Raw genomic sequence first — 24,939 nt, 5'->3', positions numbered from 1 at the left:
GGTAGTTACAAATCGAAAATTCGAAAACGTAACTCGAAACTTTCAATATCCATTTGTTTGGAAAATATTAGTCAACTCTTAATCTAATGCAGCACTGCAAAAGCTTTCGGTGGTCGCTACTGTGCATAATTCCTAAAAGCTCGACGATATAAATGTTGTAATTACAGAATTAACCTAATAAACTCAATTGGTAAAAATTATAGTAGCTATAAAGAATATGAGCTTTCACGCTTACAAAGCGCTTTCACCTAAAGCTAATATTAATACACTATGTTGTTTCTTTTTAGCTTTGAAGAGATGCGCATGCGCTATGAACGGCGCGATCCGCGACCCGAAGATCTGCGCGAAATCGAAGAGCTGCGAACGCGTTGCGAGTCGCAAGAACGTGATCTATTCGAGCTCACCGATCGCTTGCGGGAAATGCAAATACAAATGACTAATATGCAAGAGGCTAATGGTGAAGCGGGCAAAAAGCCAGCGAAACCTGTGAAGAAGCCACCACCGAAAACGATACCAACAAATTGTGATGTCATCTACGAAGATGAAAACGAAGAACGTGAATCACCACCCCCGCAAACACCCACAAGTCGTACAGGAACACCACAGAATGAAGAAGAAGAAGATGCGGAAGACGATGATGATGATGATGACGATGAAGAAGCGGCCCAAGATGAGAACAAAGCAGTAAAGGAAGTTAAGACCCAGAAGGTCGCGAATAATCAGGCGAAAATCGTCAATGGCGATGCCAAAACTGCCAATCTGATAATTTCGAACAACGAGCTCAACAAGAAGAATATCAACACAATCAACGAAGACGATGAGAGTCACATGATAACAGCGATGTAATCGCCTTGAAAAGCTTACAAAGTTGCAATGCTTTTATGAGCTTATTGATACTCGGAGCTTTTAGCGATTTACAAAAAGTTTTAAAAACTTTTTCGAGTTAAAAGCGAATAAAGCGTTCAACGCCTCGAATGTTTGGTACGCGTTACCGTTACGCTGATTTCCTAAACTTCCTTTAAACTATATGCGCCCTCACACACAGACACATCCAAGTGTGCACACTTAAACACAAACACAATTTTTGAAAATTCTTTGTTTATTTTGTTGAAGAATGGATTATGTTGGAATTTTTAGTTACTCTATTTATATAGAAATTGTTACATAGCTTATAACATCACCGTTACATCGGAGAATATGTGTACACTCACAAACACACAAATGAAAACATTTTAATATACTATTGACTAACGCTGCAAGGCGGCTTGATGAACATTTTTTTAATAGAATTTAATTTTTGGCCCTTTTCGAAAGCTCCTTTATTCTGAAAAATATTATAAAACCTTAAAGCTTCGAAATTGTAATATTCAAACGATTTAGTTTTTAGAAAGCGAAAAAAATTATATAACCAAAAAATTAAACTAAATTTAAGTGTAAAAAAATTGTAAAATTTTAAATAAAAGTGAAATTAATAATTAATATTTGTAACTGTAAAAATTTAATCTTTATTTTCTTGTTTAAATTAGGTAAGGTTAAATACTAAAGTTACATTTAACCTAGTTTTATCCGGATATAAAAAGTCTTTTTCTTTAACATGGAAAAGCAAGTGCAATCAGTCCCTCTACCGTGGGATCTTTCCAACATCGCATATAAGGTTCTATCGAGCGTATTGTGTGAAAGATTGAAGCCCACCGCCAGAGTTGGAATGTTTTCGTCCACTGGCGTCTTGGATCAGCCAGGTAACTGTTGACCATAACTTAAGTCGTAAATAATTTCGTCTGTCTATGGAACCATCGTTAACACCAACAACAACGTCAGCATCGAAGTAGACTGAGTAGGCAATTGAGAAGTGAAGTCCACTCTCGACGAACAAAGACCGAATTCTACAAGCCACTCATCATACCCGGCCTGCAATATGATTTGTAGTCCTTTGCACACTGGTAACGACGTACATATATCGCAATCGATGGAACAATGTGCAAGATATATAAGTACGAGTATTAAGGCATTGACATAGTTCAGCGAGTTAAGATGCAGCGGCTACGCTGGCTTGGTCATGTCGTCCGATAGGAGAAAACACTCCAGCAATGTGAGTATTCGACGCAGTATCCGCCGGGGGAAGCAGAGGAACAGGAAGACCTCCACTCCGTTGGAAGGACCAAGTGGAGAAGGACCTAGCTACACTTGAAATCTCCAACCGCATAAGCTGTGTCTCCGCCAATAAAGAAGACATAGATTGACATAAATGGGTATAATAATAAAAGTTTGCTACTGTACCTATCAGCATCAACATTTGTTTGGTTCTGAAGGAATCCTTTTTGTTTTTAATTCGGTTACTACGGCTGCTACTTTAAAGACCGCAACATCGGCTTGAAAAACACTCCAATTGTCAGGCAGCCTGAAACTGAAGTTCATATAGAGTACCGAACAATATTCCTTTTCACCAAACTTCCATTCAAGCTTTGACCCATCCGTAAAAAAGCTCATTGTCCCTATTCTCCAACGGCTGTTACCCAAGCACAATTCCCTCGCAGGGCAGAGAAGAGGCCTCCAGAGTTTGGCTTGGCAACTCCATGCCCCAAAAGATCCGTTTAAGGCGATCTACGTTTGGGCTATATAATATTTAAACCACTTGTTATATACAATATGAGCATAAACATCTATTTTTATAGAGAATTAGTATACATATTTTTTATCTAAGGTAATTACAGTTGAACTTCCATAACTCGAACTTCTCCAAAACTCAAACTCTTGACCCAATGTCTCCTTAACTCGAAGTTTTTATTTGGGCGTTATGGTTATTTCGAATTGGGGAAGTTCAGCTGTATATTTATTATAATTAATTGATTTTATATTGTATATTCATAATATATATGTATATTTCTTTGTTATTAATAATATTTAATATTTAATATAGTTTCCGAACTATACCCGATGAAATGTTGTCTACATTTTCTGACTCCTAATATAAATAAATTGGTAGTTTCTGCATGCTAAGCTACTTCAGATCAAGAGCTGTTCAAATGTAAGCAGTACTGTTATCAAATTTTAGATATTATTTCCTGGTTTCCACTAGGTGGTGGTCCAATAAGAAGTATTTCTTTTAAACATTAAAAAAAAATCAATAATAAAATTCTGAAAAATTGCTTCCAATTTTTGCAGTCTTTTAATTACTTTATTACATATGCCAAATATCACTCAAGTAATGATTACATATCAGTTACACTTACCAATTACACTCTGTTGCATGTGGAACATAAGACTTCATTTAAATAAGTATTGACTTAAGTTATTCCACAATTCGAAAGAGAGGAAATAAGAGCAAAACTAAGAGATACGTGATTGTTCGAATTTTCGGTACTCCAGCTGAGAAACGAGGTGCTTGTATATTTCTTGTTTTGTATACAAGAAGCCGGCATATTCGAAGGTTCTGCTGTGGATGCTATTTAAGAGGTGACCAGATGACAAAACTAAATTAGTAACTTTTAAGTTCTTATAAATAGTTTGAAAATTTGTATAGACATTAAAGGATCATTGCATACATAAAAGCATGTTTTATTAGTTACACTAGCGAAATTAGAGAAAATAATTCTAAGTCTAAATGTCTAAATCAATTAGTAATGAATTATTCATATGATAGGTGGGTTGTTGAGTTAAACCTAGGCAACCCTGAACAAAAATCTGATTAGGACGATTAATCTACCAAATGAACAATTTATAGCAACAACAACACAAACAATAAATCAATCATTTGTTGTGCCGATCGCACCAACTTCGCATTGGTGGAATTTTCTATGGCCAGCACAGCAAGGTAGCCGATCAAGCGATTGTTGTTCAGTCGCCTAAGCAATGAAGCTCCTAAACAGGTTTCACCTTATTACAAGTACTCGTATCAACAGCTTCCACTACAATTGCGACAAAAACTCGAAAATTCCTGTTTTGCCAAAACCATTCTCAGCAGCAAAAAAAAAAAAAAAAATAGTTGTGAGGTCTGAGCATTTGTTGGTTCATAAGATTTGTATTTGGCTGCCTTACATTTCTATAAACGTGACTACACACTATTTGTTGTTGTTGTAGTCACAACTATCGTTTGGCTCTTGCTAGTTGGCCAATGCAAGTGAGTATGTGTGTGTGTGTCACGGATTCGATTCATTTCGAAGATTTGGATGCTGGAGTTCAAGTGTTGGTGCTGCCCGTTCCACCGCCCACCTCCCGATATCATTTTGCACCTTCCTAGTGCTTCTCAGTTAAAACCTGCTGCTGCTTGGGGGAGCCGTACTTCACGTTTTGATTGTTGCTGCAAGTTGTCTTCGTGCTTTTTATTTTGTTTTTATTGTTATTTTCTTTAATTGCAACTCTTCTTTACAACTTCGTTTTATGTGAGAGTTTCGAATTTAATAATCTCGGAGCGCCTTTCTCACAAAAACGGCTGTTTTTCGAATCTAGTGTGCGCTCTTAGTTGCGCTCATCTAAGAGAGAGGTTTCATATTTACACACATCATCCCACTAGGACAATATTGCCAGATCATGAACTTATATTGTATTGATGGGATATACATATGTATATATATACATATGTATCTAGTTTCAAATTTATGCAATTTCAAAATTTCGAAATATAATATGTTGATTTTACAGAAATATTTTCGAGGTAGCAGTAAATTCTACATTCAAAAATACTGTTGTTTGATGTTTCATTCAAAAAATAAAAATTTTGATATTTAAAGTCTAGGAACATTACTTTCCAAGCTCGAAATACAATGCAGAGATGGCATAATACTTCGAAAGCTATACATTCCAAATCGACTACATGAAAGTTATTTCAAATGTAGTATAGTTGAGATTTTTTTCAATTTTATTTTCGGTCGAGAATTTTCTGTGATGTACTTGACAGAAAAAAAATTAAGAAAAATATGTTGCAACTTACATATTTGGGCTATCTCGTGTTTCAAAATAGAATGGGTTTATTTTTTTGATACTGATTGTTCGAAAAAAACAAGAAAATATAAAGTGGTAACCTAAAAGAAATAGAGTGAAATCCTGGTTCTAGGTATGTATATCTCCTAAAATACAGCAAGTTCTCTATTCTTAATAACTACTTGAAAGATCTTTCACCGCATATATATTTTGATATCATGAGTCCAAGCACGTGTCAAGTCGCGATAGTAGTTCTAAAATTCTTTCGTGAATTGTTTTATTAGTCTCGGAAAAAGAAAATCTATCCAATACTCTCTCGAATTTATTTTATTTGCAATTATACTCAATTTCTTCTCTGATGCGTGCAATTTTTCCATTTCAAATTTCCTACCTGTCCTTCTGATTCAGTATTTTATCCCATTCCATACTTTTGTAGCCTTCTATCTTCTACTCTCTTGACTTGCTCAATTGCCTTTCCACGCATTCGTATGGCATTTCGAACTTCGAACTGGTTTCCCGAAGCGATTGTCGCGCATATAGCATCTGCTGGACTCCACAAGCTACGCGTCGTCGCTGCGCCGCGTTCCAACATTACTACCACAGAGCGTTGCCGTTTTGCTGATTTGCCGTCGAGGCGCTGCGCTGCATTTTCAGTTCGGTTTCGTGCATTAACGTATTTAGACGTAAAATAAATGATGTCCGTGCGCTAAGTATGCGGCAATTCGCGTTGTTTGTGTGTGTGCATTCTGTGAAGAAATGAAAACATAAGAAAGAATTAAGTTCGGAACAAATAAATGGAAGTGTTAACAATTATAATACAATTTTGTGAAAATACTAAATAATACTGAAAATAAGAAATTCGTGTGTGTTTGTTGTGTTAGCGGTGTCTAAAGAGTAGAAGCAGCACAGCATCCGCCAGCACGTTGTTGGTGTTCAAGGAGCGGCAGACAGTGCGAAAAACGTCGCCGCCCTAGCAAATAATGAAGGAAAGGTGCATTCTGGTTGCGCCACAAGCGTTTGCTGCATAAATTAATGAATGAGTGAAGTGGCAAGTGAATGAATGATAAAGCAGTGATAATCGCACAGTGTGGCATGATGTTATTGAAAAGGGTGAATGCCACCAGTGCCAAGTTTTGAATGAAATTGCCGCTCCAAGTTCTCCCAGTTCAATATTAATTACAGTCTTGAGCACAAAATCTAATTGACTTTCTCGACTCAGCAGAGACAAGTTAACTTAAACGCATGTATTTGATTGTGAATACGCGTGTTGCAAGTAAAGTGTATAGCACAATTTAAACGTGGGAGTTCTGTTCCTTCAAAGGTCGCGTTAAAGGTCAAATACCCGAAAGTCTTTTGTGAAAACAAATTTAGAGAAATAAGCAAATTTCAAATTTTATTGTTGCATTTTCATGTTGCAAGTTGCGTGACATTGTGAAAATATTGTAACGTCCTTTCAGTACGGAATAATAACTTAAGTCAAGTGTTTGTAAACAGCTACCAACCAACAACAACAACGCGTTATAAAAATAAACAAATTTGAAATTTGTCATATTTATAGGCCAGAGCTCTGCCGCGGACTTTTTCTCGAACAGCTGAGCATCATCACCTACAGCAAACAGGCGGCTCATAGACCTTCTCGACAACATAAGCACCTTGGCTGACTTTACGCCTGCAAGAAAAACGCACAATAAGTAAATAAATAATTTTGAGCCGCAGCAAAGTCGTCTCCTCCAGCCTTGGGCGGCCCCAAAAAATGTGAGTATTTCCATGAAAATTTCACATAAAATGTTAAAAATACCAATCAAGCGCTCAAAAGACGACTCCTCGTCGCATTAAGCCACACGTACGCGGTCGCCCGTGCGCTCCGCACCGCGTCCGCCCAACAAGCAGCTGACGTAGCCGCACACTTTGTTGCTGTTTTCCTTTTAGGCTTTTTATTATTTTATTTTCCTGCAATTTTGTCTCTATTTTTACGGCCTTCTGCCACCTTAACCTTCTGTTCGCTCGCGTGTTGCGCTCCACTTGCCATTCCAATTGGATTTGTGTTTTCTGACTTTGTTTTCGACTTTTATGTTTTTTGTTTTTTCTTTCTTTTTGCCTTTACGCAGTTTTCCGCCTTTCGTGCTTTCCCACTTTTCTTCACTTGCTTCGCTGTGTTTGCGTTTTCGCTTTAAGTACTCAGCAACGAAATCCTTTTCGGCAGGAATTCTTGTATTTTATTGTAATTCCCGCTATGCAGGATATTTAAGGATATATTTAAGCTGCTTTATTGATTGCACCCGGTGTTTGGGAAATCTGCCTCAGCCTGTTGTAAGTTGAATATAGTGTATGTGTGTGTGCTCGCCGTTGCGTGTTCTTCAGTGTGCTCTTTTGGCATGTTTTGTTTGTGTTTTTATTTTTTGTTTTGCTTTCGTTGTTACTTTTGTTGCTTTTCCCACTCGCTGCAGCCCTCTGGTGCTATTCTGTGCCTCAGCGCCTCAGCCATGCCAGAGGTGTCCTTTGCGCACACTGCTCAGCCCGCTCGGCGTGTGGGTTTGTCAGCTTGTCTCACTGCCTGTCTGTCGGTCGGTCGGTGTTTCGGCGTGTATGCCTTGTGCCTGCCTGTTGTTTTCAGTCACCAGCTATTTGACTGCCGCCTGCTTCGTTTTCGGGGTTGAAACATTAAACCATCTCAGTCCTTCTCTGGGCTCTTAATGCTATTTTCTTATCGATGAATGGCTGAATGAATGAATGAAGAAATAAATGTATGCGTGTGTGTGTGAGTATGTGCGGTTTTCGGAATGCGTATTTGATTGTATGTACATAACCCGAAATGGTAAACGGATTTACTGACAATTGTCGAGCGTAGAAATCAAATCGTTTGGGTTTCCCTAATTGCTGCTTGGATTTCATTTGATTCCACAGTTATTTGGCTTTGTTTCGAATTCGAAGAACAGTTTTAATGAAAACTTACGCAGTGAAATAACGGTATGCCTTTAAGAATATTTTGAAAAGATACTTGGTAGTTTTTCTATAAATTTTATTTTATTTTAGTTGGATTTGGCCAAAATAAAAAAATGAGTTATGGGTTTCTCTTTGAAAAAACAAAAACCACAATACAAAATTATTAAAAACATTTTGTTTCAAATTTTTAATATCTTTTATGCGCTAATTTAATACTTAAAATTTTATTTAATTATGAAAATTTTATAATGTTTACTAAACCAAGAAAAGTTTACCTACCAGAAACCAATTCAGTAGAGATTTATTTCTATATTTTATGAGTATTGAATATCTTGTTGAAATCTTTAAAGATGTTTAGCATAAAAAAATTAAACTTTTTTGAAAGTAATAAATCTATTTTTTCGAAAAACTCAAATTTCGTTCCTTTTGTATATATACACCCGCGGCCAAGCGTAACTTACCATTAAGAAATTTCTAGCGAAAATGTTCACACACATTGTAATGGTACTTGTTGCAATGGAATTTTCCGTTAAAGTTTTAAAATTGATTCTAATAAAAAATATAAAATATTTTAAGTTCTGTCAAAAAAGTGAAAATATTAAGTTTTGTTACAAAGTGTTTGGGAGGAGGAAATTTCAAGCAGAGTTTTGGAGAAACTTGTTGGGTCAATGCCTGTCGTAAATATTTGTGAACGCCATATTAGATTTCCCGTTATTCTTTTTGAATATGTTGTAATTCCATTTTCAATTCAAACAAAAAATGTTGTTAAGTTATTACAAGAATTAGTAATAATGAAATCAAAACTTGTGTGCAAATAAAAAAGTTGTCTCAATTTAATTTTTAGATTAAATCAACCGCAAATATATTTCTATCTATATATTTTATTCTATTAAATCCATAAAAAAGTTAACCAAAAAACGAAAAAATTGAAAATAGTGAAAAAATATCAAGTGGTAAGTTACGCTTGGCCACGGGTGTACATATGTATATTCACTCACATGTAACTCTGTAAAGTCAAATTTTTTAAGTAAAATTGTTTAATAAAAAAAATTGAAAATTTTAATTTTTGAAAATATTAAGTTTTTTGTTTTGGTAATTTTTATTTTGTTGACTACTTTGTCTAAAAAATTTGTGAACTTGTTTTTTTCGCATTTTATTTAAAATAAATTTTAAGATTAAAATATTTTTCTCTACGAAATTTTCAAAATTGGTTGTGTAAAACAGTGTCGTATTTTTAATTATGCTATTTTCTATCACTTTTAAATACGAAATTAAATATTTTCAAATATAAAAATTTAATTTTAAACAAAAAAAACTTTATTTTATATAAATTTTATTTTAATAAATTTTTGTATAAAAATAAAATTTTAAGTAAAAAATACAAAAAAAATTTGAAATTAATTTGTTTTTAAATAATTAAAATTTTTCTCATCGCAATTTGCACTTTTAAATACACAAAAAATATTTTTAAATATAAAAATAAAATTTTTAATATTTTTTTTAATGTTGATATAAAATTTTAAGGTAAAGAATAAAAAAAAAATATTTTTTGAATATAAATTTTTTTTAATACAATCCAAAAAAATTGAAAATTTCAAGTTATGTTCCTATTTATAATTTTGTTTTAAAGTTACATTTAAAGCATATTGAATTTATTTACTTTTATTAAAATTTTTAAAGAAAATTATTTCTTTAAATGCCTCAAATTAGTGTCCTAGATATTTCAAATAAAATTTCAAACATATCGAACACATTTTTGTAAAGAATATTCAAAAAATTTGCTCCTTAAATTTTCCAGTTTTTCGAAAATTCGAATATTTACCTTTAAATATTTTTTATAAATATACAAATTTATTTAAGTATTTTTTAAAATATTCAAAACATCATGTTTAAAATAAAAAATAAAAATTTTGTAAAAATTTTAAACTGGTTTTTAATTTCACTTTTTTGTTTTAGTAAATTTAAATGCAATGAATGCGCTGTCGATTACGGACAGTCCTCTTAACCGAGCAGCTGCCGTAACTGAACAAATTTCATGAACACAAAGTTGCTATAACCGGACATGAGTAGGTTCCATCAGAGAACATAAAATATTTAAATCCTTCATATTTAATTCTTTTTATGCTCTCTCTTTGCGCCTTCTCTTGCTTTTAAGTTCTCTGGTTCCAGCGACCGGACACGGACACTATTTTGTTGATATTTCGTGCAAATAATCTCTAATAAACGGACCATACCTATAGCCTGTGACGGTGGGTGTCCGGTTACGTGGAATTTCACTTTACTTATATAAGAATTTTAAAAATATTCAAAAAATAATATTCAAATATTAAATAGAAAATAATATTTAATAAAATTTAATGAAAATTATACCGCTCACGATATTTGCATACTTCAATGATTTTTGAAACACCAAAAAAAATTGTTTCATAGAAATTATAAAACGAAAAAATTCTGTAAAATATTAAACATCTTATATATGTATATGTATGCATGTGTAGGGTTCTATAAGCAGCCATAGGAGTTTTCTAGCACACACATAAACGGGTATCCTCACTCCCTACCAACATCAAGTAGCTGAGTTCAAAGCGCAGTGCATGCCGCAAGTGTCCGCAAATAATGTGGCACGTTTGTGCAATGAAGTCGCCAATGCCAACGCAGTTGACACCGACGCCGCCGCCGCCGAAGTTGAAGCTGAAGCCGCCAATTACGCTAGAAATCCACACCAGCAACACTTTGGTGTTAAAGCCAATTCCAAAAGCAGATAAAAGTCCAAGCAGACGAGAGCGGAATGCGGCGATTGAAATAAATAGAATCGCAGCGAAATTACGAGTAAAAGGCAGCGCGGCACAAGAGGCAAGCACAAAGCGCTGGAATTGGAAAATTGTTAAATAAATTAAAGCGCTGGAATGCGACAACACGCGCTCCTTTTACGGCGCGCTAGAAGTAGCTAAATGGGGCAGCATTGCGTTTGTTTCTCTGTCTGTCTATGTGTGTGTTTGTGCACCAAAGGCAGCATAATAAATATAAATGCGCTTGTGGAACTTAATCCAGCACAAAGCTGGACTCTGGCGTACTTAACTGTGCGGCGCTCTCAGGCGAACTGAACTGGCGACTTGATTAGTGGCAGCCACAGCTGTGTGAAATGCACCAGGCGACAGACATAAATTCAAAGTGAAATATGCAATCCATATGCAATGCGGCAACGCAGCGCCATTAGACCGCTTTTATACCAAAGAAATCCCGATGTTGCAACGTGCACAGCATTTGTTGCCAATGGCCGTTGCAAGTTGGGTTTTAATGAAGAACGAAGAAGTGGTGGCAGCAAGTTGTTGCCGCCTTTAGAAAGCAGTAAAATGTGTGAAAAAGTGGCTTTAATAACTGATAATGACAAGCGGCTTGCAAGCGCCGGATATAATGAACGCTGATGATGTCAAATATGGTGGATATTACAAATAATTGTTCTTGGAACTCTTGGAATTGCTTATAAATTTGTTGAACATTCTTGCGACAGTCAAATAGGAAATGCCATATCGTCAGGAACTAATTCTATGTTTTATTATTTGCTACAAAAACAATGGGTTTAAAGCTCACTCTTCAGTCGACGTTCATATTTTCAAAGCTTTCCTTGATTCAAATATCAATTCAGTCATGAAATTCATCCTATATTCGTTGAAAGCTCTCGGTCTTATATAAATTTATGCCTTTCGGGTCTATAATGTTATTTTTGGTCGGTTCCAGCAAAGGCTTATTGGCTTATCAAATTCACAGTCACATATTTCTATTATACTTCAGTTTTTTTTGTGATTTTTTTTTTCCAGGATCTATCCTTAGGATTTTCCGATTCAAGTCCGAAAGCGAAGAGTAGCCCTTCTAAGTATTCGGATATAAAATTAAAATCGATTGCTCCGATAGTCAGGAATTGGTCAAAAACTTAGAAAGCGGTACCTACCGAGAAATCGATAAACCTTATTGAAATCAGCTGATCAATGCTCTCCCGAACTGGCAAAACAAAAACTATAATTTCAGTACTTAAAATAAATCCTTATTATTGCCTTCAAAATAGTTTGAAGCCTGAGTCAATATAAGTTTGTCAAAGCTTAATCCAAAAAAGTCTCGGATGGGCATTCAGTATTTTCAGCGAGTTTTTCTTCGAGTTTGGACATTTTTGGAGTGTCATTTGCACAGTTTCGACGCAAAATTTCTTAAACCCACGTCTCGTTACCGGCAATTTTGTCTTTTAAGAATGTCGCTAAATTGACAAACATTTCCGTTTATGCAAAATATTTAGGTATTTTGTTACGAATCTTGCACTGACACGTTTTCTACCCAAAACATTAACCAAAATTTGTTGAGTCGTTTCATATGAGCTTTGAAATCCTCTGCTTACATTCTGATGTTAACACGACAATTTTTAAGCAACGTTTTTTAGCAGAGGTGCATAGACGACTGGAATCAGTCAAGGGTTCGATGACTTCAAGACCTTCACTGAATGCTTTGTGGCATTCAAATACTTTGTTTATTTATTTTTTTTTTTTTATAGTAAGGGCAAGCAACGAAAGCCGGAGTATCGAACTCTTATCAGCTAAACATGACTTACTCCCAACTCAAGATTCTGCTACGGAACCACCGGTTAAGCATTACTTCGAGGGAGGGACAAAACATTTAAGTCTCCTCTATTTTGCGGACTGACGGACGTCTAATCTGTTGTAAAAATCTTAGTTTTGTCATTATAAATGCTGACGTTTCGCTAACAACTTTCCATTTCTCAGTCGTTCGTTAAAATATCGTCCGTAGCGTTGATAGCTAATATAAAAATCGAGTTCATCTCCCTAGGCACTATGGGTATTAAGAAGACCCGCCAAAACTATTTTCCAACATCTGCAACGATTCTGAAAATCGTACGTAATAGAAGGTTGCACCAAACGAGGAAAAAGTTTCCTACTAAATCTGTTTGCGCGTTTTTTGGACTAGTCCGGGTCAAATTTGATCAGATGGTACTAAGCTGCGATTCGCTATCATCAGCTGCAGTGGGTAGTTCAAAGCCTTTATATACCATAATTATCATAAAGAAGTCCATTTTTTCAAAATTGTATGATTTTTTATATTAAAGGGTTTCGTTATATTCGAGCTAACATATAATTTATAAATATATGTACATACACACATACATGTATAAATCAAAAGTGACTCATATTTGGAGCACTAATGACCTCCATGAAGTAGATCTGTCAATATTAATAACTATAATAACTGTAAAATATTTCACAACTGCAGTACAATCGCACACACACAAACAGACGAACAGGCCTATATACTATAATGACCTTTTAGAATCGCTGCTTAGGTGCATTAACTGGGATAAAAGCAACAACAAGCGTAGCTGCGATATCTAACAATAAAGCTGCTGCATGGAGCAAAGCCTCGCCATCAAGCCACACAGCAGAGGCTTGGAGAGGCCAATGCAATGCAGCAACATGACAAAGCTGTCGATAAGCAGCAAAACACAAAAAAAACAACGACTACAAAACGAGATGGAGAGCAACAGCAAAAGCAGCCTGTAAAACCGGTTGCATGCTGCCGTGCAAAAACAACAAAACAACCAAAAGCGCAATCACGTAAGTAGCAGTAGTGGTTAAGTAGCAGCATCGGAAGATCAAATTGTGTGCAGGAAATGACGGTTAGGGGCTGAGGGAAGTGGAAGCGAAGATTTGCTGCACACTCTTGACTGCTGCCGCCGCCTGCGACGTAGACGACAAGACGGATGGGAATGTTGCTTAAAAAACATTAAAATTATTGCAGGTAGAAATCGTTGTTGTTGTTGTTGTTGTTGCTGCTGTGCGCCAGCCAAAGTGAAAAAGTGCAATCCCAGCCGACAACAACAGCGACAGGCGTCCAACAGCGCCCGTGATTGCGGACGAAAGGGATCACCGGCAGCCAGCCAGCCATACCAACGGCAGCTGCTAATAGTCAACAAAGTCCAACAACAACAACAACTGCAAATGGCATTGTAACAACAAACAAAAAATGCGCAAGCAGTCAACGTGTGGCAACGCCAAAGATGGTCAGCAGCAGACAGTGGCGAAGAACAGGCTTGTAGCCTTAGAGCAAATAAGTGGTCGGTGCGGTTGTCGGTGCGAGGTGCGCCTGTTGCAAGTTGCTCAATGCAGTGCCGATTTTCTTTTCGTTGCGGTGGCTCCTGCAGTTGCATCATTACTTTGTTGTGCCTTCGCTACGCCGTTGTTGCACCGATAGTTTGCGTAGCAAATCCACTGCCGCAAAAGCGCATCAATCGCTGCGATGTGTTGTTGTTGCACACAACGTTACAACGCTTTCTGTGGTTATACGTCGTTGCAAGCAGCATTGCAAGCTGAAACTGATAATCATGGCCCTTGCAGCAATCCTTAGTCGCAGCTCAACTGCATGCCTGTGCGTGTGTGTGAGTGTGAGTTGTGTCTGTATGCAGTTTCTTTGTTGTTGTTCACAATTGAAGTCGTTGTTTGTTTTACCTGTGCGTCTGCTAGGCAAAGCCATTGTTGCACCACATTCTTTTTGTCGTTGATTTAGGTGCATCGGCGCACTTTTCTCAAGCTCTTCGGCAGTTGAGGCTGCCTTCTTCGTCTACTAATTTTGTTTATGCCAGAACTCGCTCGCCAGGCACTTAATGGCTTTACTCGCTGATGTGCTCTGTGCTGCAAGTTGCATCTAATTTGCAATTACAGCTCATAGCCTGCTCCGTTAATGCTTTTAACGATTTATTGTTGTTGGTTTTTGTTTTGCTTTTAATGCATATTTGTTGCGTTTTTGGCTAAATGTGGTTTGAAGATTTCTAAATTGTAATGAAAGCAAATTTTTGCATCGAAGAGTATGGTTTTCGGTTGGTGACTCGGAAGTTTGTTGCTTTCCAAATCAATTTTTGTGCTAGAATTATAAGCTAAATAAATGAATAAAGTGATTTCAATTTCTGCAAGCTTCTCTAGTTTAGTCTTCGAAAACCTTTTCGCTTCAACTATTTTATGTCCACTGTAAAGGTTTGACATATTGTTATCTTCACTTTGGTGAGTTAGTTTGCATGGCTGCTTTGCTCACAAAAACCTGATTTCGATCAATCAGTTTATATGACTACGACCCACAGTGGTCCGATATCGGCGATTCCGAAAAATAAGCAGTATCTTGGGAAGTAAAGGACGTGTTCAAAATTTCAAATCGATATCTCAAAAACTAGGGAAAAGTAGCGAATATATAGATGGATTTGGCTAAATCGAGTTGGCACGTTACGCTGATCATATGTAAAGGATGATCCATTTCGAGGTTCCCTACTTTTTCAAGAAAAAACTCGGAAGATTCAAATTTAATGGGGAATGTTCATTACCAATCGAAAGATCATTCTTTGGTATTTATTTTTGGAAGATTATTATTTTCAAATGTTGGCCGCGCCAATTTTCGTTATCTCGTTCGAGCATTTCGACTGGTAACTGGCGATTGACACGCTTGACGTTTTGCTCCAAGGCCTGCATCGAAGTGGGATTCTCCGCATCTGGTTGGCCAATCGAACGGCCAAACGTGAAATATTCTGATCACCGAAAAGTTCTCTCAATAAATCCATTGATTGATGCGGTATGTGAAAAGAGGCGGCGTCTACTTGAAACCGAATGTCGCCGAGATTACGAGCTTCGATTTCAGACTATTTGATGTCGGTTTTCATGGCGCGATAACGGTCGCCATTGACGGTTATGTTCTCACGGGCATCAATTTTGAAGAAATATGGACTGATGATGACCAGCCTACAAACAACACCAAATCGTTGCTTTTTTCTGGTTGAAAAGACAGCTGTTGAATCTCTTCTGGTTGCTCTTCCCCGCAAATGCGGCAATTTTGCTTGTTCGCATTCCCATTGAGCCAGAAATGGGTCCATCGCTGAACTTTGGCTCGAAAACGTCGGATCTTCTCAGAACTTTTCCAGAGCCCATAATGCGAAGTGATGTCGCTTAGTAAGGTCGAACCGCTTTAGTTCTTGCATAACCTGTAGTTTGTACGGTTTCCATAAGTCGAGCGCAGCGCATTCTTCGAAACACATTCTTTGCAGAACGTGAATTTTCGCAATAAAGTTGAACGATTTGGAAACGATGTTCAGGCGTAATTCTTTCCATGATGAAATGCCAATTTTAGTCAAATGAAATAAATAAGTTTCGTAGCTATTACGAGTAGTAAGTTCCTAAAAAGTGCATGAAGCGACTACTAAAGAAGTTAGCTTATGAAAAATGATTTCTTCTTTGCAAATGTCGCAAAGGTCTTAATGCAAACGCCGACCAAGCAACTTCGCCGCTATCAATAAACGCTCATTGAGAAACATTGATTTAATTGGAATTAAATATGCAATAATTAAAGGTAAACAGCACGAGGGAAACCGAACGCCCTCAAACGCGCGCAAACAAACGCCAACCAAAGCCATTACACGCATGCAAGCACACACACACACACACACATGCATATGTATTGGGCGATTGACGGAGTGACCACAAACAAGGCTTTTAATTGTTTCATTACAGTGTGCGTGCGCTGGTTGACGCATACTTATGTGTATGTGTGCCTTCAATTTGCACCTGCAAAGCGTGCTACGGGCTTATTTAAGCGACCAGTGGGCGTGGGGCGTGTGATGTGGCAGTGTTGCATGTAAACACGCCTATAAACGGCATAAACAACCCAAAACGTGCATTAAAAATTTAAATATGCATTTACTTACGCACACAAACACAAACACAAACAAACAGTGCATAAATTATTTAAGCGCGTAAAAGTAAATCAATACATGACCATACATACACGCCGTTGTAGGTGTACGTGTGCGCGGGTGTGTGTAGCATGAATTTGTGCGGCATCCATTATTGGGTAATTATGAATTTCATGCTCATCACTTTTGTTTATGCGCTTTAAATTGCGGCAAGCATGGGCAGCATAATCCGCTAAGTCGTCAGCGCCGGCATATTAACAGGTGGGCCGCCAACAAAAACAACAACAAAGCATTAAACGCCGCACAATAGCTCTGGGTGACGTTCCAACGCGCTTAATTAAAAATAATTATGCAATTATGGGAAATTTAGACGGTGCATAAAAAATATAATTAATCGACAAATATGCGACCGCACACACACACACCCACAAACATATGCACACATATGCGGTGTTTGTACACGGTTTTTTGGCGCTTTTGGCAATTATATGCCGTTATGAATCTGGGCAAATATTTAGCTTATTATAATCGTTTGTTTGTATCGGTTTTTTCCACTTTTTTTATGCAACAATTGTTCATTTATGTATATGTGTGTGTATGAAAAGCGCTTAAATGGTTTTAGTGTTTAGTTTTTGCTGTTATTGTTAGCCGTCGTGCATTCATATTAATTAATTAGATTTTGCAGTTAAAGCACAAGTCTGCTGGTTTCTAAAAACATTTAACAAACATTCATGAATTTGCTTGGTGTTGCACTTAATCGGATATATACTATAAAATATTTATTGTAATATAATATACCTATCTAGTTAAATGATTAGCGTAAGATTAGAGCGTACACATTAGAGCGAGTCGATTTTTTTATACCCTGAACAGGGTATATTAAGTTTGTCACGATGTTTGTAACACCCAGAAAGAAGCGTCGGAGACCCTATAAAGTATATATATAAATGATCAGTATGTTGAACTGAGTCGCGTTAACCTTGTCCGTCTGCCTGTCTGTCCGTCCGTCCGTCTGTATATATACGAATTAGTCCCTCAGTTTTTAAGATATCCTTTTGAAATTTTGCAAACGTCATTTTCTCTTCAAGAAGCTGCTCATTTGTCAGAACTGCCAATATCGGACCACTATAACATATAGCTGCCATTTAAACTGAACGATCGGAATCAAGCTCTTGTATGGAAAACTTTCACATTTGACAATTTATCTTCACCAAATTTGGTATAGATTATTTTCTAAGGCAGCAATGTAATCTCCGAAGAAATTGTTCAGATCGGTTAACTATAGCATATAGCTACCATACAAACTGAACGATCGGAATCAAGTTCTTGTATGGAAAACTTTCATACAAACTGACATACGCTTGACAATGTATCTTCACCAAATTTGGTATAGATTATTTTCTAAGTCAGTTCAGATCGGCTGACTATAGCATATAGCTGCCATACAAACTGAACACATAGTTAGTAANACAAATGCACCTGTGAATTGTATATTAGCTTCGGTGCAGCCGAAGTTAACGTTTTTTCTTGTTTTGCTATAAAATCGCGGATGCGGCAAATATATACAGATCATTCTGAAGAACTTTGCTCAAGACACTATGGGTCTAAACCCGGTTTCGAGCCAGCGACTTTTATGCGAAATTTAAAAAGGTGTATAGTTGTCCTATCTTGCCGATTTCAACAAATGATCAAAAGAATGTCAAAATGCACCAATAATCTGTGGAACATTTCTCCCAAACGCGATCAACCCGCTCGAGGTGATTGCATGTAAAGTACAGGATCCAAGACAACTCGTTTCGCTAATCAATATAAGAAAATTGTGACCTTTATAATGACCTGATCTGTATCTGTAGTATATTTATATTGTTTTTTGTTGTCATAATACAAAATTTGCTAGCTGAAGAAACAATGGAAATGCAGCTGTGATTTTAATATACAGGCTAGATTAGATCAATCTAGTAGGCCAATAAGCCAATAACTTAGACCAGTTTTAGTCCTTTGCAAAACCAGATGGAGTTCAGCTGCTAAGTCCAAGACGAATAGTCCTTTAGGATGCGGGACAAGTGCACAAGAGATGCTCCATTGTTTCCCTGGTGCCTTGCTCTAGACATTTCCTGCAGTCTACTCGATCTATCAGCCCCATCCTGCGTGCGTGTGTCGCCACCAGACAGTGACCAGTTAGTATCCCTACCATGTTCCTACAGTCCCTTCTATCGGGTGCCAATAGGAATTTTGTGTACTTCCGATACACCAGTTTGCACATGACTTTTGCATTTATGCGCCCAGGTAGCTCCTTCTATCGGGTTTTGATTTTCTTTACCATGCTTCTGTCGAGATCGAAGTATAGACAATGTTAGGGTTTCCCAATGTTGATCACTTTTTCGGATGTTAGGCGCACACAATTCTTGCCAATCTTGTCCATTATTTCATTGCCTTCAATGAATTTGTGGCCTGGCACCCAGTATAAGTTAAATTACTTGCTTCTGCCAACACTTTCCACTGATGTCCTGCTTCGCAATATGCCGATATGCGATATGAGGTTACAGCTTTGATTGCTGCTTGGCTGTCTACGTAGAAGTTGACTTGCAGGTGCATTAGAGGCCAGCTCTGCGGCTTTCGTAATAGCAAGGACGTCAGCTTGAAATATACTGCAATGGGCTGGTAAAGGCTGCCTTATGCTTAACTCTGAACAATATATCCCCGCACCAACTCCATCCTCCATTTTCGAGCTATCCATTTAAATGTTTAGAGTGTTCCACGTAGCTGACACACCTTTACGACAGCCATCTTTTTCTATGTCTACTTCGAACCTTCTTTCCCAGTTGAAAAGTGGGATCATGTAGTTGGTGTTTGTCCAACCGCCATTATCCGCCTAACTATGCTCGAAGGTGCAAATATGTGCAAATTTTCCTGCAGCCAGTTGTCTCGTCGATTTTGCTGCGCAGTCAGCGAAGAGGTCTATAAGTGACAGGTTTAGTACCAGCTCAAAAGCCGCCTTTGGGGTTGCTTTTAAAGCTCTCGTTATGCACAGGGCAGTGATGTACATTTATAATACATAATTTTATATTATACAAAAGTACATTATCATCAGGAAAATATTCTCCCCAAATTCACTAATATATGTACTCGTATCTCACAGATTGAGCGATATTTTCGTTGAAAAGTCATCCAAAGGCACTGGGATCCACATACTCGGTATCTGGTAGAAAAGTTGTGCTTCGTTTTAGACAGTTAAGGAGTCACTATTTCGAAGGCATTATGTTTGCAAAGTTATATTTCGATATCTTCATTTATATATTGCAAACTGATAGAGTCAAACGGAACTTCAGATTGTGATATATAGGAAGTACGCTTGGTTGTATTCCGATTTTGTTTGTTTTCACAGTGTAACATAAATATGTCGGGATAATGTTAGTAACAAAATTTCATTGATATTGGTCGAACAGTTCCTGAGTCATACAATTTCGTCAAAAGGTGGATGGTGCCACGTTCAATGTCCAATTTGAGCACTGGCTTTTATGTAGCACTACCGTACAAATACAGTTGTAAAATCTTATGCTTTTGAAGTATTTATTTGGTGATTTTTCGCACTTCAAGTCAAGTCCAACATAACCGATATATGGATAAAATCAAAATCGTTTTCGTGCACCAATTCTTTCATGGTTTTGTTAGTAACTTTAAACGAACTAAAGCTGGCAGCAACCACTCAACTTTGTAATCCATATTTCCTCTTTCTTGCAAAGTAAGTCTAGGTGCTCAATTATAGAATACACGTTTGCTCATTATTCTAAGTTATCCAATATTCCTGGTAGCAACTTAGCTACCATTTCCGGTTATGCTAAATCACAAGTCTCTCGTTGCAACGCAAAAAAGTCCTCGCCGCCTCTAAGTGGCATGCGTTAGTGCAATGACAAAAACAGCAGGAACTTAAATCAACAGCCATGCAACCCGAACCCGAACCTTAACCGCCACAACCTGCGATGCGAGTCATTGTCGCTGGCGCACAGACGCACTCGCATTCTCAGACGACAGCAGCAGAAACAGAAATCGTTTTCCATGAATGCAACTGGAAACCCAACACAGCGGCGGCCACGGTTCAGTGCACCAAGAGCCACACCAGCCACCAGCCAACAGCAACGACAACAACTGGGATACACGCGGCAGCATGCATTTGTCAGCCAAGGCAGGCCAGGCAGCTGCGGAGCGAAGAGTCGGCTGTGGCAGCGATTGCACAAATGTCGTAAGTCAAATGCGAAATGCAGCAAACCGCGAAAAGTGTTTAAGGATGACTCGAAAGAGGCGAAAATACACACAAAAATGAAGAAATTTCTGCTGCTTCTTCTCGATTTTGTTTTTTTTTTTTTGGGAAATGCGCTGAGCCAACGCAACACGCTGCCGGTGTGGCAGTGAGGCAGTGTGGCGCGCGTTGGCAACACTGTTATTGCGCCGGCTGTGGCTTCTGGCTGCGGTTCCTGCGGCTTGGCAAGAACCCAACAAACCATGAAGTAAATAAACGCTGCGGTGAGTATGGCAAATAAAATCTACGATTTAGTAACTAAGTAATAACGGGACATAGCGAACTGCTGCAGCAATAAAGAGCCGTGCAGCCAGTGCAAGCACCCAACCATTGTTGTTGCCGGTGTCCAAAGTTGTGATTGTGCAATTTCGTAGATTTTTGCATCTTTTTGCGACATTTTTGTCGGGCTTCTGCATGTTTCGTTTGAGGAAAACCCGAGAAGGCGGAAACGCAAAGTCCAAAATGCAGTGCTGAATGCAAATCGCTCTAATGCAACGATATGCCGCCAAGAGGTCGGAGTGAAAAGAGCGAGGGAAAAAGGAAGCAAATATATGGTGAAGGAAGAAGAAGAAGAGAAACATGTACAAATTACAAAAAGAATGGTTGCGGATAAAAGAAAAACAACAAATGCTAAGCACAAAAAGCCTGCAGATTTGCTCGAGGTAAAAACTCGTGCAAAAACGGAGGAAAAAACTAAATTGCAATCAAGGCCCTTACACACACACACACACACACATACAGACGGGCGCATAGAAAGCGAGACAAGTTAAGAACTAAAGGCAATAATTAAGGCGAACTGAACTGCATCGAAGTGAACTAGTGAAACCACTGACTGATTCGCCGCACATGCGACTCCATAAAACCCTGAAAATCCACTGAAAATCAGTGAGCCCCCGACGCACCAACCAGCGCAATGGAAGGTAGATACCAAACATTCCCCTCCTGCCACTTAGGCGTGAGTCAACAGCTCTAAAACACATGCGTGTGGGTGTGTGTGAGCAAAGACAAATACAAACAAATGCACGGAGAGCTTTGCCACTCATTTTCCCTTTCTTCGGTCCGACAAGACAAGCACAAATCAAATGGCCAAAGTATGCGCACACAAATGGCGCTGGGGGGGGGAGAAGACAGGAGCCAAGGGTGTCTAGCAGTGGCAAAAACAAATATCAGCGAAGTAAGTGGCTTCGGAAGAGGCGTAGGCAGCTTTGGTGCCCAAGCTAAAGATGAGGCGCCGTTGACTGTGCGCTGGGCCGGTGGCCAGTCTTCGAGGCGGTTGGGGGGGCGGTGTCGATCGAAAAAAGTGCACTTGTTTTATTGCAATCAACATGCAAATGCGCTTCACTCGATTACTACGCCGTGCATGCCTACACACACACACATAGATACTTGCATATACGGCAAAGGATGCATTGCATTCAATATGGCTTAGTTCTAGTAGTTGTTGTTGTTGTTGTTGTTGCCCACTACGATTGTGCAGTTGCAGCTGTTGGCAGATTTTTTACCAGTTTTTTGTGTTATTGTTGCAGCACTTGTTGTTCTTGCCGGGCCTAGTGTTGGCAGGCAACTTGACTCGGCTTGTGCAGCCGCCCTGTGACTCCCTTTCCCGGTCGTGCATTGTTGCTGCTGTTGTAGTTTTTTTCTAGTTATGCTCGCTGCTGCTGCTGCTTCTTCTTCTTCGTCATCGTATTATTTTGTTAATTCTTCTTTGTTGTTGTTTTCTTTTTGCGGTGCAACTTTCAACTGCAATTGCAGTGGCTTATAAACAAGGCAAAATTATTACAAAAGCGTAGCAAAAGCAAAAGCAAAAGCGAAAAAAGAAAACGAAAACAAAAACAAAAAGAAAAACCAAAAAAGAAGCGAGGAAAAATGCCGCGCCGTCCCGCTGTTGTATGTACGTATGTGTGTATGTGGTTTCCAGCATTATTGCCAGCTTTTGTTTTTGGGCGCTTCTACAGACACACATACACACACACGCTTAGGGCCTCGTGTAGTTCACCGCTTATGCAATTGCCTTAACGGATTTTTTTACGTTTTTCCTATTTTCTTCCCTCCCCGTTTCGTATGAAAACGAGCTGGTTTTTGTGTTGTTATTGCTATTATTGCGCTCGGTTTCGGTAACACTGTCACAGTTTTACGGCAGGAAGTTGGCTGCGAGTCAAAGTAATTACTGCGCAGTTGAATGTTTTGGCTCGCTGCTGACTGCCGCAACTTCACCCCTGCTTCTCTTCATCTCCCCTTGCCGCTTGCCGCATGCAGTGCCGTTCGTGTGTTGCATTCTGATTTTTCTGCTCGCTTCCTTCGTTCGTCGCCTCCTTTCGTCGGGTTCAAAGTTCAACGTGTCCAAGACATCAAAGCTCGTTGGCAACGGCAGTGAGCTTTCGATTATTCGAAATTCCTTTTTAATTAGCAATAATGAGGCCTCTTATTTTGCACTCTGATTACTATGTCGCCTTTGTCCTGCTCGCTGAATAATAGCTTGAGGGCATCCAGAGTGCAGATCAAGTTCAATACACTTTTGTGTGCATACAAAAACGAAATACCAAATGAAGTGCCCGAGAAAATAACGAAGTTATCGTAATTGAAAGTTAAGTTCTTCGCAGGATTAAGTGTATCCTTTGAGTGGTTTTTTTTCTGTTTTCCTTCGAACTTTGAGTGAAAATAAGGTGTTGTCAAGCAAGTAACGCAGATGGATTAAAGGGTGGCAAGTTTAATTATTTTAAATATACAATAACAAGTAAGCTGAAACTTGCATTCGTTTTGAAGAAAACCCTATTTTTGAAGAAAGTTCGAGTTTTTCGTATTAAGCGTAGGTGTAATGGGGCCGATGCATTGATTAAAGCGTTTCTGTCCGTTCTTTTGATACAGTTTTTATAAAACGGAAACTGCAAGGGACAAACTCAGGCTACTTGTTGCCTCCTACTCTGGCCATTGCAAGCTCAAGAAGCGCTTATATAACATGGGCCTAGCTTCTTGTGCGTATTGTCGGTTCTGCGACATGGAGCCTGAAACTCCAGAACACCTGTTAATTGACTGCAGAATAAAGATCCTTGGATCCATGCTTCCAAATAGGGTTCACATTGCCACAATGCCATATAGGCAGTTATCAATATGCTGGGATTAAGTGAGTCCTTGTGACTTAGGAGAGGGCACAATAGACCTTAGATCGCGGTGAAATCCTCATTTATTTATCTAATCTAAGTCTTTCAAACGATAGTTTTCTTGAGGTCTGAGAATGGAAAATTTCCACTGATACCCAAATTAATAGAATAAGTTGGATGCTGAAGCAATTCCAGCCAATGTCTCCTTATTCTGTTTGTTTGAGATACGCCACTCAGACAATCTCATCAACTCCTAACTTATATGAGGCAATGATGCTACGAGATATTTTCGTTAAATCCTGGTAAAGTTTTGTCCCTAAGCCGTTATTTTTGCAGCGAGTTGTTGGTATCAAAACTGCGAATAGAACAGTCAGTCTGATGATCATTCTATCATATTTCAAGTGGTTGAACAATATGTTTTAAGGAAAAATGTATTTTTGGCTTGGATTTACTATTCCTTGATTTCTTTTGCATGGCCACAACGGGTACGCTGCAGAATTCCAAACGCTGAACCCAATTTTCAACGGTTTTTAAGCATAAATTGGCCGATACTGCAGCTGGCTTGTTGGCATAGATCAAAGACTTGACGTAGCCCTACAGGAAATAGTCTAACGGCGTCAAATCGCACGACCGAGGAGGCCAATTGACTGGGCCATTGCGTGAGATAACTCCTTAACCAAACTTGATTTTCAATTAAACGATTGTGACATTCGCTGTGTGGCTTGTGACGCCGTCCTGTTGGAACCATATATTGTCCAAATCCATACCATGGCTCATAAACCGCATCAAACCGTAATTGCCTGCAATGATGACTCATGGAGTTCATTTAGATTGCTCCCTCACCGATAGCGCATATTTTGCTTATTGACGAAGCCATTCAGAGAGAAATGAGCCTCATCGCTGAATATGATTTTTCGATGAAAATCCGCATAATTTTCAAGTTGCTGCTCAGCCCA

The 24,939-nt window shown here is 38.4% G+C and overlaps 2 protein-coding genes across 4 annotated transcripts in view; both read left to right on the top strand.

Moving 5' to 3' along the window:
* Positions 1 to 1,482, top strand: part of LOC126758845 (calponin homology domain-containing protein DDB_G0272472) — a 31,982-nt gene extending 30,500 nt beyond the window's left edge. For both annotated transcript variants that reach the window (XM_050473262.1, XM_050473255.1), the window contains exon 14: positions 288 to 1,482. In XM_050473262.1, coding sequence (XP_050329219.1) covers positions 288 to 846 — 559 coding nt within the window. In that variant the 3' untranslated portion in view covers positions 847 to 1,482. The remainder of the gene's footprint in view (positions 1 to 287) is intronic.
* A 4,103-nt stretch (positions 1,483 to 5,585) lies between these two features.
* LOC126758899 (uncharacterized) overlaps positions 5,586 to 24,939 on the top strand; it is a 393,248-nt gene continuing 373,894 nt past the window's right edge. For both annotated transcript variants that reach the window (XM_050473344.1, XM_050473339.1), the window contains exon 1: positions 5,586 to 6,672. The gene's annotated coding sequence lies outside the window, so the exon portion shown is untranslated. The remainder of the gene's footprint in view (positions 6,673 to 24,939) is intronic.

This window comes from Bactrocera neohumeralis, chromosome 2, assembly GCF_024586455.1.
Source record: "Bactrocera neohumeralis isolate Rockhampton chromosome 2, APGP_CSIRO_Bneo_wtdbg2-racon-allhic-juicebox.fasta_v2, whole genome shotgun sequence".
NCBI classification, from domain to species: Eukaryota; Metazoa; Arthropoda; class Insecta; order Diptera; family Tephritidae; genus Bactrocera; species Bactrocera neohumeralis.
This window is presented reverse-complemented; position numbering and strand designations above follow the sequence as displayed.